General features: G+C 44.6%; 1 protein-coding gene across 1 annotated transcript in view; it reads left to right on the top strand.

Annotated features, from left to right (window-relative positions):
• SLC16A2 (solute carrier family 16 member 2) overlaps positions 1-14,106 on the top strand; it is a 98,919-nt gene extending 84,813 nt beyond the window's left edge. Inside the window, exons 3-7 of the mRNA XM_034781320.1 lie at positions 5,461-5,923; positions 7,308-7,451; positions 10,404-10,632; positions 12,111-12,287; positions 12,705-14,106. Of these exons, the coding sequence (XP_034637211.1) occupies positions 5,461-5,923; positions 7,308-7,451; positions 10,404-10,632; positions 12,111-12,287; positions 12,705-12,751 (1,060 nt within the window). The 3' untranslated portion in view covers positions 12,752-14,106. The remainder of the gene's footprint in view (positions 1-5,460; positions 5,924-7,307; positions 7,452-10,403; positions 10,633-12,110; positions 12,288-12,704) is intronic.
• Positions 14,107-17,156: the final 3,050 nt, after the last annotated feature.

Raw genomic sequence — 17,156 nt, 5'->3', positions numbered from 1 at the left:
GTTTAAGGAATAACTCCACTGCCACTCGTGACGTGTTAGTGAGAGCGAGCAGTATATTGATCAACAGTGTGGGATCCATTCCTGCAGACCAAAGATGCAGAACGTGCAGTACACAAACCATTAAAAGATGGCGCCAAATGCGGATGGAAGGAGATTGCTGGGATGCAAAGAAATGCATCATGGAGCATTGGGACAGGACCCAGGATGCCCCGTGACCCCCTCCGCCTCCCCACAACTCTTAGTGGCAGAAGAGAAAGAGGTGCTCTGTGGGATAGCTGCCCAGAGTGCACCACCCCAAATACCGATGCAAGTGCAGCAAGTGTGAACACACCATTGCGCAGGCAGCTGATCTTGTGAACACACAACAGCGGTTTCCCTTCAGCATTCTCTGAGCAATGATGTAACTGCCGGCGATGTAACTCTGTCAGTGTAGACATACCCAGAGATTCTCTCTGGGAACATAAGCACCTTTGCTACCCAAAACTACCTTGTGGTGGCAAAGCTAGAACTCGGGTCCTCCTGCTCTAAAAGGATGAGCTGCTGCCTCTTGATATGGAAAAAACTGAAAGACCAGCCTACAGGAAATGTTGTATTCTATTTATTTATATTCTGGTGTGTGTATGTGTACACTATTTCCAGTGTAATGTCTTCCATGTCTTGTGTTGCACCCTGCACCAAGGGAGCCCTCCCCCCGCACCCTATGATCTCACTTCATGTTTAAAAAAATTTTCAAATAAAACTATGCTATTTGAGAAGAGAGCCTGATAAATCCTATGGGGAATGCTGTATATGAATTCATGGCAGTGGAATAAATAGAACTGAAGTGCGGTTGTGGATTGCTTCAGAGAGATACAGCATTTTACCCCATCATTTCTTTTCCTCCCAAGTACTTCTACAAAAGTTTCAGACTTTTTTTCCTTCGCCGATAAAATGTTCGTACAAAGCAAAGTAACTCTTCAGACTAGGCCGCTTTTAGTTTGGGGTTTTTAAAGAAAAACAGAGATTCTTTCCATTAGGAGCACTTCAAAGGTGAAATGCGTATTTCCTGCTTTCTTGGTGGTGGTTTAAATTCCTTCAAATATCTTGTAAGGATAAAATCAAAGCCTTCTACAGCTGTGTCGCAGGGAGGGGAGCCCTTTTTATTGGACTGCCTTAGGCAAAGTCTAACAGAAGTCAGGGGAAGAGTGGTGAAGTTTAGCAGTTTCCATGTACTCCATCTGGATTGTAAAGTCCACTTCTGAAATTTGGAACTTCCAGCTTCCTCCCATAACAAGGGGATTTTTTTAAATATAGCCACACCACACAGTTTCAGGTGACATATGTTGTAGATTATATGCACATATGGCAGTTACTACACTGAAACAAACCAATGGTCAGTCTGCTGTAGAATCACAGAAACTGGAAACAGTAAAGAGCTGCTAGACCATCTGCCTATCAGTGCAGAATTGTTCCCTATTGTGCTTTGTCCAGGCCAGTTTTAAATGCCCCAAAAAATGGGGGCGGGAGGGGGCTTCCATCACTCTCTATGGCAATGTCTTTGACTGTGGGCAGTGTCCTATGTTAGTTCAGAGAAAGGTGTTTAAAAAAGCTGCAGTAGTAGGGTGGTTTTCACTTTGTTTTGGTACTCACAGCAGAGAGGAGAATCAGGATTGAGTTGATTTTATAAATCCGACCCAAACCTCCCCTTTTTGCAGATCTTTGTTTTCTGCATGGAAAGAGACACCCACTCCTCTTTCCCCGTAGCAGCCCTAGGGAATGAATGTACCAGTCACTTGCTATCACACCTCCTTGCTGAACAAGCCGAAATGTTACTGGGATGAGTTTTAATTCTGTGATGTGTTTCTCGGGCTGTACAAGAGGGAAGGAGGGAGGACAGTCCTCACAGTCAGATGGTAAAGAGGGGACAGGCAGATGGATAGGATCAAAGAGCAATTGACTCAAACCTTGGTCCATCCCTCGAACCAGAACTTATTAACATTTAGGGAACATTGTGTTCCCTTTTTTTTTCCTCCTCCCCCATTTCCATGGGCCTCTGCATTTTCTGGTTCCCACTAGTGAAATATCAGTGCTGAGATAAGAGTTTCAACATTAGGGATGGGCCTGAACTAGCATCCCAATTCAGAACACCTATGAACCTGGTAGCGGTTCACCATCTGGATCCAAAATTTCCATATGCCCTACCTGGGCTGATCTAAAATGCCAGATCCAAACATCCCTGAATTTTAAGGTGTTTGAAATCCTAGTCCCTAATTTTGCAGTCTATTTCTGTCCGGGGCCATATAGTCATGAAATATTGGGAGTTCTACATGAAAACTGTGAAATAAACAGTGATTTCAAAGAAAAGCTTTGGGAGGTTGCCTTAATTGTCAGGGTTTTCTTCCCTGTTCTAGCCCAGTAGCTGGTATACATTGTGGCAGTAATAGTAGTGGAGACTTTCAATTTTGGCTTTCAACAAGCATTGTTGCACTATTAATTAGTGGGAGGCTGCTGCGGCTCTAATGGGCTCTCAAGACGAGATAAACATCGGCTGTGTTTAATCTTCTTTTTATTCAATCTTAGCTGGATTTTGTTAAGCAAAGGCAGGAAACAATAGGATCAGAAACATTTAATATTCCAGTCGGGCTTTTCCCTTCCATAGATCAGGCCTCACCTAGAAACCCTTCTCTCCCTAACTTCTGCCCTTCTGTGGGCTGTTTGGTTTGGAGGTGTTCTGGAAGGGACAGATTTCCCTAGAGAGAGCGACACCCTTTTTCTACCCAGCTTGTACCCCTTGTCTTCCCCTTAGGCCTACATTTCAGTGATCTTCCTTGAACAGAGGATGGGTTATCATTGCTCCTATATCAGCCGGCAGGATCTCTGCTGCTGGGCCATGTGAACTGCTCTTTCCCCACGGCTGAGCAGCCTACATAGTACCATTGCATTGCTGTGAGCCCAGGGAATGAGCAACCAACCTTCGAATCAGACCCAGATGTGTTAGCGTGGGAGCACTTTATTCCCACCAGGGTCACCAATCTCTCCCTTCTCATCCCCTCCCTCCACTACCCAGTATGTGCATTGTGAAATAATCATGCGATGTCTGCATCAAAGTCTTTCATGTCAAATTGTTTCTCCTCCACCAGTGTGTTTTAGAAATGGAGTTTTTGCCCTGTGCTGTTACTGTTTCCTTTCATCATAAATATTGATAACCCAGTGAGGGATTAAATCACGGTTGACGGTCTTTATTTTAGAGGATGTTTTTTGGGGCTTTTTTTTTTTTTTTTTTTTACTGTTGCTATGGTAACTCCAGAGCATTTTCTTTAGTGCTTCCAATTTTTTTGTCAAGAAATCTTCTTTTCTCTTGCTTTCTGTGACTGCTGCTTTTCTTTCTAAAATGTTTTCTTGTTGAGCAGTTAGGCAGGTTTCTGCTAAAGGGAGAATGCAAGCATCACATGTTGTCATTGAGCGGATTCTCCTCTTAATATCATTTTGCCTTTAGTGCTTTCCATCCCAAAGGACCCCAGAAGCACAGACTGTCTGTACCTGCCAAGAACCACCTGCAGAGCCAGACGCTTCTCTGCAGGAATAGAAACAGTCTTTGGCACCAAAATCCCAGGCCTCTACCACATGGGCTAAAGGAGAGCTTGTTCAGTTGGGAGTTGTAAGTCTGGGGCAGCCAGTAGAAAGCGAGGTTATTGTAAATACTAAGCTGATGAAATATACCCCACTTCTAAAATGCAGCCATCTCTGAAGAGGACAGCAGCCAGCTCACAGCAAGGAGTTGGAAAGGAAAGTCCTGGACAAGCCTCTGCTCTTACAAATCATTCTACAGGATATTTTAACACCTATGCAGAGCAGACAGGATCTGTGGTTTTAACGTCTCCACTCCTTCCAAACATGAAACTTGCTCCAGAGCTAGAAACCATTTTATCTCAGCTAAGCCTGCTAGCAGTGGATAATTTGGGGTTATGAAAGTGGTAGGGAAACCAGATGTCCTCCTAATGTCTGTATTCCACTTTAAATGGCTCAATCCCAGACTGCAGCGGCATTTGTGTGTTTTGTCAGAGCTTTGTCCCTGAAGCAGTTGTGCGAAGGGTAAGGGAATGGCTATGAAATTATTACTCATCAGTGCACCCTACTTCTGAGGTTTCTCTGATGTGGTTTGGTTTTGGAGGAGCTTGAAATTTGGCTTTTGTGAACGGTGGTTTGTCTTTGAGTAAGTTAATGTAGCAATCACGACTAGCTGCACTAGCTGAGGAGATTGATTTGTAATGGAATTAATGATATACTTGTAAATATTTTCTGATTTCCCGTTGCTCTGTTTTTTCTGAGCCGGAATCTCCTCTCCTGCTTTATTACTAGCAATTGGAGATCTAAAAAATTTAATAAACTTTCATCCCAAAGGACTTGACACATGGTCTATAGGGCAATCATTTCACTCCCTACTAACATGCAGCCACCTCTGGAATGGGTTACAGCAGCTGCTTAATAGCGCACAATAAAACTTCAGGGTAGAATTGAAGAAAACAATACCAGTTGAAATTACCAGAGGATTATAGAGCACAGAACTGGAATTTGGGCAGCAATGCTCATGTTCTCGTCTTGAAGCCAGAGGTTCTTTTAACCATTAGCCGTCAGGGCCTCCTGTTTTTAAATTGGGACTGGTTGAAAATTTTCAGTTGGAATTTTCAGGTCCAAAATAGGACCTGACCTTGACTAGAGACTGACTAGAGACTCAGTTTCTTCTTATGGAAAACTGAATCTTTGGCTAAATTTAAATTTTTTACAAAAAGTTTCTTCTTTCCGTGGAAAATTTTTTTTTTTTAATCAAAAAACCAGATGCCTGAAAATCACAATATTCCAATTCAGATATGCTGCCATAGTGCCTCGTGGGAGTTGAAGTTCAGTTGCTTCATGGGACCATTCTCCTCCGAAGCCAGACTTCATCTCCCATGAGCAGGGGCAGCTCTATGTATTTTGCCACCCCAAGCACGGCAGTCAGGCAGCCTTCGGCGGCATGCCTGCGGGAGGTCCTCTGGTAACACGGATTCGGTAGCATGCCTGCGGGAGGCCCGCCGGTCCCGCGCCTTCGGCATACCCACCGCCAAAACTGCGGGACCGGCGGACCTCCCGCAGGCATGCCACTGAAAGCAGCCTGACTGCCGCCTCACGGTGACCGGCAGCCCGCCCCCCGCGGCTTGCCACCCCAGGCACGCACTTGCTGCGCTGGTGCCTGGAGCCATCCCTGCCCATGAGATGTAATGGGCCATCTGTAAAATGGAGATAAACCTTGCTTTGTCTATCTAGGTTATAAACTCTTCAGGGCAGCAACTGTCTGTTCCTATGTATCTGTACAGTGCCCAGCACAAAATAGGACCTGACCTTGACTAGAGACTCTAGGCTCTATTGGAAGATAAATAATACACAGCAATATCTGTTACCCTTTGCAATTTTAACCAAGGTCGTGTTGTTTTTTGCCAATAGGTCCCTTGAAGTCCGCTATTTCACCTATGGAATCCTCTTTGGATGTGGCAGTTCCTTTGCTTTCCAGCCCTCCCTGGTCATCCTCGGCCACTACTTCAAACGCCGTCTAGGCTTGGTGAATGGCATCGTGGCCGGAGGGAGCTGCCTCTTCTCAATGTCCCTTCCCTTCTTTTTGAAAACAATCGGGAGCACCATCGGGCTAGCTCATACTTTCCAAGTTCTCAGCGCCTTTATGTTCATCCAGATTCTCTTGTCTCTGACTTTCCGGCCCATCTTGCCACCTTCTTGTGACTCTCACCAGGATAGGCAAGATAAACTGGCCAGCCGGAACATGAAACAGCAGTGCGGGTCTCAGATGCGGAAGTATTTCAACATGAGGGTTTTCCGGAGACAGACGTACCGAATTTGGGCTTTTGGGATTGCGACAGCCGTCCTGGGATACTTTGTACCTTACGTGCATCTGGTGAGAACATTCTAGGGGAGATAGAGGTGACCGCATGAGGGGCGGGAGGAGGGAATTATTTGTATCTCTGTCTTTTTGCAGCAGGTCTCATCCTCAAGTGTAGGCCCTTGCCCCACCCCACATCTTGGCTGTGCTCTGAGTGCTGTTGATGGGCTTCAGTAGGAGCCTTATCTCCAGTACTCAGCAAGAGGGAGAATCACCACAATGTGGGAGAGATGCAAGGAGGTGAGGGGAGAGACTACGGATATGGCTCCTTCCTAGAGATTCTAAGGTGGTGGGTGCCAGGCTGAAGGACCATTCCACAGCTCAGACAGATGGCTCCAGAGCCCCCTGAGCTATGAACAGTCACACCCAAGCATGTTTCCAGCTAAAAAGTCCCATTGATTAAAGTGCTGTAATTGCATGTAGTGCTTCACAAAGCCTCTGACGATACATGGCCCCTACTGCAAAGAGCTTCCACTCCACCGTTGGGAACTCCCAATAGATGGCTCAAAATGGAGCAGGAGCTCAGGCCTAGGGAGCTATGGGGAGGCATTATGAGTGAGAAGGTCAGCACAGGAAGGCTTCAGGCAAGAAATGGGTTTTTACGGAGGACGCTTGGCACATGTGAAGTGGGATGGTTTTTCAAACGTGAGAGGGATGGGCCACGCTGAGAGCAGGGAGGTGAGAGGTCAAGGAGGACACAGGTTGAGAGGAAAACAGGAAAGGGTGGAGTGCAGTGCAAAGCTTCTCTTTGAACAGAAATAGCGAGAAGCAGGAGCCAGCTTTGGGGTGTGTCACTAATAGAGCATTCTGATTGGCTGAGCCTCCCCATGGACTTCATCTGTGTAGTAAGTCGTGGAAGGTACGACAGTTACCACATGCCACTGAAGTAGACTTCGGAGTCGGGAGGCTGAGGGACTTTAACCCCTTGAGTGCCTAGGTTAGAGCACTTGCTGCAGTTTATGAGAATAGGTTACCAAACTGACCCATCCGGCTCAAGTAGAGAACCGCCTAGGAAATGTAAGAGCCACCATGTAATGCATAACTTAGGTCCGTGCTGTTGCCTTCATGGAATTGAAGCCATAATAAGCGGTGAGGGAAATAGGTCAGTGCAGTGACTGGGCATTACCGATAAGGTGGGCGATGGTGGTAGCCTGTTACGTAAGGGCTGCCATTATGTTTGGTGCTCTATAGTGGATCTAGCATTATGCAGCCATTGTCTAATACCAATTAATCCCTTGAGGGGAATTTTATACATGGTTATAATTAGTACCTAGAAATAGACATTCCTCTTAGAGATTTCTGTTTTAATGTTTGACAGTCCCAGCAAGTCCATTTTTGGTGTGTGTAATTAATAGGTTTATTGAGGATTAATGTCCTTCTTTTCCTCCCTGAACCCTAGATAAAGTATGTGGAGGAGGAGTTTAAGGAAAACGAAAAGGAATGGATTCTCTTGGTTTGCCTTGGAGCCACATCAGGGCTTGGGCGCTTGGTTTCTGGCCGGATTGGTGACTGCATTCCTGGACTGAAAAAGATTTTCTTGCAGGTATGCTATGCCTAATCCTCACAAAAGTGCATGCTAAAAATGACAGTTTTACTACCATGGGATGATTTGTCCGTACAAATATCAGTACTCTGCACTTAGCACCTTTCATCCAGGGATCTCAGAGTGATTTACAAACAATTAACCCTTCCAACCCCTTGAGAGGTAGAGAAATAATATAGGACTAGAACTCAGGCAGTCCTGACTCCTAGTGTCTTTCCCTGACCACTAGACACACTGCCTTCCTCTCTGGATTTTGTGAGCACACCATTGAAATCAAGAGACTGATCCATCAGATAGCTCTTCTCAAGGCTTCTTAAAAGGCCTTTCTCAAGGTTTGGGTGTAGTCGCTCTGTTTTTCCTTGGAGAGGATCCCATGGCTTCATTGGGTTGACAGTAGGGGGTAACACTGGTGTCCTGTTCTGTATTCCTTACCATAATTTAAAAAAAAAAAAACCCACATCCTGGTTCTGATAGTGAAGGGCTTGTCTACGCCATGTGGCAATGTGCACAACAGGGGTGTGATTTCTAAAGCACACTAACACGTTGAGCACTAATTGGTCTGTGTAGCCCCTGCTGGTGCTCACTTAAGGTCCATGCTGCTCTTTAAAGTGGTACTGTCAGCAGGGTCTCCATAGACCCAATTAGTGCACAACACATTCGTGCGCTTTAGAAATCACACCCATTACTGCACCATGTAGGCAAGCCCCGTGACTGACTGACTGAGCTGCTGCTAGGTTTGCCTTCATGGTACCTAGCTGTTTCATTGGGATAACTAGAGTACGAGACTACTCTACACAAAACTATATTCTCCTCTCTCTTTCAGTGTCAGATTCAGCCCTGGTATAAGAGGAGCAACTCCCCTGGCTTCAAAGGAATTGCTCCCACTTATACTAGGGCAGAATTGAGCCCTTCTAAGCAGCATGGGCTAGAGTCACAAAAGGAGTTAGGTGCCTAAATCCCAGAAACAGGCCCAAATGGGATTGACAAAACCCCCGCTCAGGTGCCGCTGAACCCTGTAGGCACCTAAATTCACTTAGCATCTCAAATTTTGCAGTAAAAGTGCCCTGAGCGCTTATATTTCTGCCTCTGCATATGCGTGTTGCAGCCCTAAGTCCCAGAGCACTGCACGGACTTGGGAGAGAGGCATTCCTCCACCTACTTCGCCTGCAGAGCCCAATCCGGTGCACGTGCACCTGCCAGATCGGGCCCCTATAGGCAAGCTTTCACAAAACTGCTGGGGAAATGGGGGAAGAGGAGAAGGACCTCCCTCTGAACTTCTATGCCCAGTAGTTAAAATACTCACATTGGATGTGGGAAATCCTGGTTCAAGTCACCCCTCTGTCTAAGGGGAGGAAGGACTTCGAACAGGGATCTTCCATCTCTCAGGTAAGTGCCCTAGCCAATGGGCTGAAAGTTGTGGGGGGGGGGGGTGGCTTCTCCCCCCTTCCACCCACCCCCCCCCCAGTTTCTTTCTTCACAAGTGTAGGCAAAAACACCAAAAGAAGATTTGCAGTTGAGAATCCCAAGCAGAGGGAGGTGCCTCCCTGTAGTCTGAATTTAGGCACTAACTCCCTGAGGGGGCGGGGCTTAGGATACATCCTTTGCCTTGGCACCTCCCATTGGCTTGCTTAGATGGAAAGCCACCTAGCTTACTGGCTTTTGAGAATCCCATTCCTAGGAGCCTAACTCAGGCTTTGTGAATCCCAGTGATTTTCTAGGCACCTAAAAGTTAGGCAAGTCAGTGCTGAGTGTAGCACCATCTATACTCCTTTGCGAATCTAGCCTCACGTGTAATGTCAGGTAGATCTGCAATGCGGGGCTAAAACACCTTTGTTCCTTATTGCCCTGGTATAGGTGTGTTGCCTCATTTCTGTTTGATTTTCTTTCTCCAAAAGCTAAAACCCTGACTATCATTCCTGCCTTTTCTTTCTATAGTTTAGGCAGGAAAGGAAAGTACTAGTGTTATCTTTCAAACTAGATAGCTTTACCAAGACTAGAGGCTTGCGTGCAGTTCCAAGAACCAGGAGGTCTAAATATTTATTCTTGCAGCTGTGGCAAAGATCCTACAGGCTGTAAAAAGGTAACCAAATACAATAGGCAGTAATTGCATCCTTTTAAAGTCACCTTAATGAGGGCCTTTGTGTTGGGTAACTTTATTAACACTTAATAGGTTTGCTAATATGCTGGGCTTTTCTTCTCCTGCAAGTTTTTTTCCTTTTCATTATTTCCACGGACTCTTCATTCTCTGTAGTTAAGTGTTCTCTTTAGGTTTCTGGGCCATGTTACCTCAAGCATGTGGCATAGGGGAGGCAAAGTCAGAGCCTAGAGCCAGATTTTCTAAGGTATTTAGACTCCTACTGGCATTTTCAAAAGCGTCTACGTGAGTCAGGCAACCAATGAAGTTAGGTGCTGAATCTGCTTAGGTGCCTTTGCAAATGCTGTGAGGTGCCTACCTGCATTTTTTAAGTGCCTAAATGCCTTTGGAAATCTGGCCCTTTTGGATAAGTAGTGAGTGTTCCAAGGCACGGGGCAGGTGGGATTCCTGGAAGCAACATGTCAAGGTTAGGAGAGTGGCAAGCAATTGAGTAATTTAGTTGGAAGCAAATATCTGGGGCAGTCAAGAAGGTGTGGCCATTCCGGAGAGTGTGTGGGGTCTGGAAGAGAGATGGGTTGCTTATTGGATGTAGTACTTGGCAAGGTCAGTCCAGACACTTGTAGCCAGAAGGCTAGGGAGCTGGCAATGGGTTCCTAAATTATCTGCATAATTTCTCCAACAAGCTCTCTTCTCTTAAAAGGAAATGCTCTCAAGTCACCAAGGAAACTACAGACTGGAACTATGGGGAATAATATTCTGCCTCTAGTGTCCCTGATGCCCTTGGACTTGCATTAGGAAGGCATGATTTTGTTGTCTGTCACAGTTATCTTAGTGATGTCTATACTTTGCCTCTTCAGGTTGCCTCCTTTATGCTTCTGGGCCTCATGTGCATGATGATCCCTCAGTGCCAAGCGTTTGAGGGGGTCATTGTCGTCTGCCTCTTCCTCGGACTTTGTGATGGATTCTTTATAACCATCATGGCCCCCATAGCCTTTGAACTGGTTGGACCCATGCAAGCTTCTCAAGCCATTGGCTATCTCCTGGGACTTATGGCCATTCCAATGACAGCTGGCCCACCAATAGCAGGTCAGTAACCATCAGAACGTAGGGCCCTAGGATTTAGTTAGAATTCTGTCTTAAGTTTTTTGCATTAAATTATTGGAGGGGTGATGTGTTGTTAGAGGAGTAGGATTGTCACCTTCATCTGTTCTCATATTGTGTGATGCAGTTTCTTACATTTATTTGATCCTGTATCCACTTTGACTTTGGCTGAAATACGTCTACAATTAGCCCTTTTTTCCATTATTTGATTGCCAGTAGTTTTCCCTTCTGGCAGATGAATAATTGAAAAAATGAGCAGAGGATGATTCATTTTCAAGGCAATTTAGTCAAATTTTTGAGCACAATTAATAACAAAAGTGCCCAGAGTTAGTGAACATTCCAGTAATCTGGCAGAGAGCTGGACTTAAAGTTATGTAGGTGCCACTTATGAACTGCTCTCATATGACATTTAAGGTTGGAGTTTTGCCTGATCAGCAAAGGATAAGGCCCTAAACTGAGTCAAATCTAAAGATACACACTTGGGCCCTGATCCTAGAAAGACTTGGACACATATTTAAGCATGGGAGTAGTCTCAAAGTTCTTAAAATTGAATGTGTGTGTAAACCCTCTGCAGGACAAGAAGAGCATCTGCAGTTGCACTAGCTAAGCTAAAAAATTAATGAAGGTTGTCAATCCATAGACAACTGGGCACAAACTGATCACCAGCTGTTTTCAGGAAGAAACTCTGGCTGTTGCAGAATTATAAGCCTTATAGAACTATTCATCAGAAGCATCCTGAACTGGGTCTATCAAACACAGGATTAGGTGTCTTTCATTTATACAATTCCTATGTAGGAAAATTCCCAGCAGCCCCTTCCTAGTGAGTTTCCAACAGCCCTAGAATGATGATGGCAGTAAATTCATCCATCTCAGAAGCCTGGCCATCCCAGAACTCACTGAACTAATAGAAGTGCAGAGTTATGACTGGGTTTGGAGGGATTCATTTATAATTGGTCAGTAGCTGTTCATTTCGTCCCTAACCAAAAAATTATCTAAAACATGCATCAGCAAACCAAATATTACAAAGGAAGGAAGTTAAGAACGAATCAATTGCACTTATAGATTGCCGTTACCCTCTTTACTTGTCATATTTGTTTGGCAATCAAGTATTTAAGAAATTTATCTGAAATGTCTGATTATTAAATACCTTGATTTTATTTTTGGGGTGAATCTGAGATTCTACCTTCAGCTCTGATTTAAATAACAATTTAGCATTTGAGATTCTGATTCTTAAATTTCTTAGTGTGAAAATGCCATTCTGATACAATTGTTTACATACCAGTGGGGAAGATCCCACCCTGTGGAACTAAACATCGATATTATTCCATGCTTTAAATATCAAACCCCTCCAAGTCTAATTTATGATGGAGTTGGAGAGAAACTAAGTTGTCTCCTCTTTTGATTTAGGAAGCTTAGATTAGCCATCATACTGAAGCAACAACCAATGTCCTTTTGTTTTTCAGGATACCTCCATGATTATTTTGGGAATTACTACCTAGCCTTTTACTTAGCTGGAGTTCCCCCAATTATTGGGGGCTTGGTCCTGTCTGTTGTTCCTCTGATCCATCAAAGAATGCTCAAGAAGCAGCAGATGGATTCTGGCAAAGACAAGATGTTGGTTTCAGAGACTGTCATGAACGGTGAGCTTCTTCCAGGCTGTCCTGCCACTGAGGCGCACGTATAAAGCCTTTCCCCATGCAGCCATCCACACCCAGACACACACACACGCGCATTATCACCACCAGCATCTTCTCGCTTGACTGAGCACAGGCCCTTTTCTAAAAGGAGCGGGACCCTCCCAGATTGCAGATGAGCGGCACCAAATACATAAAGAAGAGAGTTCTCCTAGTTCCAAGCATGAGCTAGCGGAGCCATTTTTCAGGATGTTTTGATTTGAAAGTTGTGTCTTTCACCAGCACTTTTCTAAAGAAAATTCTCACTAGAACTCTAACTCCGTTTTCCCCCCAATTTTCTGTTTGTCACAGCAATGGTTTACAGTTAATTAAATGCCTTTAAAACAGGCTGTACATGGAGCTTGTTAACCCTTTTGATTTTAGTTTCAGATCCATCCCATCACACAGCCGTGTCAGTGCTGCTTGGATGATGCCTTGGAGTGGGATTCCATTCCATGCCACCTCAGTTTAATCTGCAATTAACAAATTCTCAGACTGTTTTTTGATCCCATGTGAAGGCAAAAGAATTCCAATGGGGGTAATCTTCGTATCTTTTGTGAGAGTGCTCTGTCTCTCCCTGTCCTTCAAAGAATCTATCTTTGAAGCTGTCAGCATGCTTTTATGGACCATCAGTTAATCTCGGTAGTATGGTCTGCCAGCAGACTCGAATTCCTGCTATTCATGTTAATGTATACTTGCTGTCCCCTATTAATGTACACCAAGAAGGGAACAGCCGCTTACTATCTAATCTTCTACCCAAATTGGCTGAGGACAGTGAAGGTAAGTTAACACATTGGCTACTTCAGATGTGAGTTTCACTGGTCTCAACACTCCTGTCTTTCCATCTGTTCTTGGAGTATGCTGCATTGCAGTGGAAGAATGCTTCTGACCACTTGCTGTGACTCAGTGTATTACTGGTCCCCACCAAAGGTTTAGGGCTTTGGGTAACTGCAGGAAAAAGAGAGGGGGCTGATAAAACAGAAAGGCAGAAAAGGAAGTAAAAAAAGAATGATTGGCTTTGCGCAGCTACTATGGATGGCCAGCTCCATCCATTCAAGCTTACTGCTCTGAAAGCCAGGAATCTGTACCATTTCCCAGTGCCTCAATCTGTCATTCATCTCCGATTTCTTGACCAGTAACTAAATTAGCAGGCTTCCAAGCCATCCATTGCGAGGGAAATTAATGGGGGCTGTCTTAGGATGCTGTAATCATTAAAATACTAAATTTGCAAGGCAACAAAATTACTAGCATTGAATCCTCCAAGAGGAACAGTTAGTCGGAGCTGAGTCCTGATGTTTACACAAGTCAGCATTGGCCTGAGCCATTCCCGTTGGTTAACTCCTCTTTTAGTATTATTTTTTTAACTAAGTTGCAGTATGTGAGTTAGTTTTCGCTCAGAATTCTGAATCCCCTAGTGTACCTGTAGGGCTGTCAAAACAGGTGCTGTGTGAGCAGAGGGGCAATGCACTGCCGTGCAGATGAACTCACGTGTGCCTGTTCTGTATTACTCAACAATAATCAACATGTCAGTGTTACGGGAGCTGTGGGAAAAGACCGAACATTTTTTAAAAGCCACATGGCTCCTTTTTTAAAAACAAAAAGTGGTCTGCTGCAGTATTTAACTCTGTGCTCATGCAGGAGCCCTGCAGTGGACAGAGTGAGAGCGGGGTTTGGGAGGGGCAGGGATTGTGCAGAGGCCAGCAGTTGAGCTGCCTGGGTGTCCTAAGTGATTTGCATTGTGAGAGAGAAGCATTCAGTCTTAGGGCTCGTCTACACTGGGAGGGTGGGAGGGGATCGATCTAATATATGCAACTTCAGCAACGCTATTCGCGTAGCTGAAGTCGAAGTATCTTGGGTCGACTTACCTGGCCGTCCTCACGGCAGCGAGTCGACCGCCACGGTTCCCCCGTCGACTCTGCTTACTCCTCCTGCCGAGGTGGAGTATGGGTGTCGATTCGGGGATCGATTTTATCGCGTCTAGATGAGACACGATAAATCAATCCCCGATAGATCGATTACTACCTGCCGATCTGGCGGGTAGTGTAGACGTGGCCTTAGTGCCATTGATGCAATATGTGGCTTTTATTCTCTGAACATTTGTGTGCTGTGAACGGCTCTGTGCTTGATGTAGGAAGAGTAGTGTCCGCTATCCAGCTGGATCGCTGCAAATCAAAATCGCCCGCAAGGCCTTGGTGACCTCTGCCCTCCTATGAGCTTGCAGAGAGAGAGCAAGTTTGGCAGAAATAGAGAACTCTGGGGTTGCATTGAATCTAGTTCATAGAATCAAAGACTTCAATACATCTTGATCTCAGAGAGAAAGCGCAATAAAAATAAATACAGCAGAAGTGAATTCACAGCATGGAATGAAGGCAAAACTCAGCACTGCACAGAAGCTAGTTATCACCAGGGCAGGGGGGGGCAAATACAATATAGGGCTGATGAGAAAGGGAGCTTCCCTAGCTCCACATTTATGAAACCAGTAAGCTGCTTGTTAACCAAGAGAAATGAGGTTCCCTGTGGATCTATCTCCAGTGGGAGCCCTGAATATCTGATAGGAAATCTGAGTCACAGATGATTTTTCTAGGTTTCTATATTGGTGATCAGTCAGTAGAGAGAGATATTGTTGGCCAAAAACAGAGAAATTGGGTTCTAGATGTGAAGTGATTATACATCTACAAACTTTTTTTTTTTTACAAGCCATGAACTTCTTAAAAAAAAAAATAGCTACCGTTAGAAATGTTACAGCAAAAATTTAACAGATGGATATACTATGGTAGCCTTTCTTTATTCTCATTGTGAGTGAAGAGTTCTGTAACCTTAAGACAAAACACTGAGCCATAGACTTATCCCCAGTCCATGCCTACAGGTCCTGTTGACGTTCGCATCGGTTGGAGTTTGGCATATGGATTGAGGGCTCAATATGCCCCTTTTGCTTTACCAGCGTTGCCTGTATAAGCTAAGGTCTTGTGTTCTGATCTTTTGTAAATTTCAGTCCCTGTAATATCTGGAGAACTAAATGATATTTTGTAGCACTTACAACTTAACCCAAGCAAGATGTGTGTCTTTTTTCCCCCGTCCTCAAAAGATATGCATGCTTTTCTGTGACCTTATTTACTGTTATTCGATTCACATAGTCTAACATACGAAGCAAATTTGCTAAACTGATTTCTTATTTTGTGATGTGTATACCAGGAAGCAGGCGACACAGCAAGACTGGGCACATATCAGAGCCTGGGGAGATTGCGTCACCTGCATAGATGCTTGTTGAACAGGCTTGTACTTCATATCCGTGCCTTGATATGGGCCAGACTGTGATGCCCTTGTTCTTCTAATAGTCCCATCGACTTCAGTGGGATTTCACGCTGGGAATTTTTTTATTCCATTGAAGTCAAAGGGACCATTGGTAGAGTAAGAGCATCACAGTCTGACCATAAATCTCCTAGGAGAAGAAGCGAAGAGGACTTTGCATTGCAAATCCCTTCATGTCCTGTGGGGGCAAGTGTATGTATGTCCTGCTGGGGTGGGGGGTGTCTTATGGGGCGGGGTGTGTGTGTGCGCGCGCAACGTCTCTGTTAGCTGAGGGTTTTTTTAGCTTATTCTCAATTTTGGGGCTTGAAGAGGTGGAAGGGGGGTTAATTTTAAAAAGAGGATATAACTGACCTGTAAAAGTACAAGCAGTGCTGTCTCAACACCAGCTCTGAAACACTAAACAGATGCATGTCAGGGTTCATAAGTAATTGACTACACATACTGATATCAAACAATAAGGCACTCTGTGTCATCTGCAGATTAATTCTAAATAGTAATACTTTTCTGACTCCTAGGAGACCAATTACAGATAAGTCCAGAATTGTCTCAGAATTGCATGCCCCAATACTCTCCTTACCTGTAAAGATCTCCCATTGAACGATAATCCACTTTCTGAAAACTCTCAAAGCACATGGGTTCTTATGTGCTAGAACAGGGGTTCTCAAACGGGGGGTCGGGACCCCTCGGGGTCACGAGGTTATTACATGGAGGGGTCACGAGCTGTCAACCTCCACCCCAAACTCCGCTTTGCCGCCAGCATTTATAATGGTGTTAAATATATTTAAAGTGTTTTTAATTTATAAGGGGGGTCCACTCAGAGGCTTGCTATGTGAAAGGGGTCACCAGTAAAAAAAAAAGTTTGAGAACCACTGTGCTAGAATATAACAGCACCATGAAATTATGATCCACTTTTTAAGAAGGTTTTAGCTTTCTGTATCATCAGAGGTAGCTAGTGTTCTCTGCAGAGTAGATGGGGAGTGCCATAGTAAAGATACACAAACTTAGTTTATCTAGATTTAGGGGGAAAGGGTGGGGGTTAGCAAACAGTAGTCTAACCTCAATATCTTTTCTGATTGTAGGCGCACTCTTAATCAATAATTAAGGGACCAAATTCTTCTATGGGAGAGATGTTTATTTGAAAAATTAGGGCAAAATTCTCCCCTCTCATGATTCATACATTGAAGCTAGACACTGATATTTGGTGCTTTGGACAAAACCGATGAGGGTAAGAAAGCCAAACATTGGAGCAGCCTTATGCCAGATAAAGGCAAAATTCTCTTCCTGCATCTAACTGTAAAATAAGCCTCTCTTATAGTTTAGTAAATTGCTTAATAATGGTAATAAGGTATGTCAGGCAGCCTCTAGAAATTGCACACTATTGATATGCAGTAGAGATGAGGCTGAACGTCTGAGTGGGGTTAATCTTGTAGCAATAGCATTAAATTCCCAGAAATTCCCTGCCCTTGCTTTGTGCCCATTGGGAGTCCACTGTTGCAAAGCCAAACTATGACTGCAAGCAGCTTCTCC

Source organism: Trachemys scripta, chromosome 9, assembly GCF_013100865.1.
Source record: "Trachemys scripta elegans isolate TJP31775 chromosome 9, CAS_Tse_1.0, whole genome shotgun sequence".
NCBI classification, from domain to species: Eukaryota; Metazoa; Chordata; order Testudines; family Emydidae; genus Trachemys; species Trachemys scripta.
This window is presented reverse-complemented; position numbering and strand designations above follow the sequence as displayed.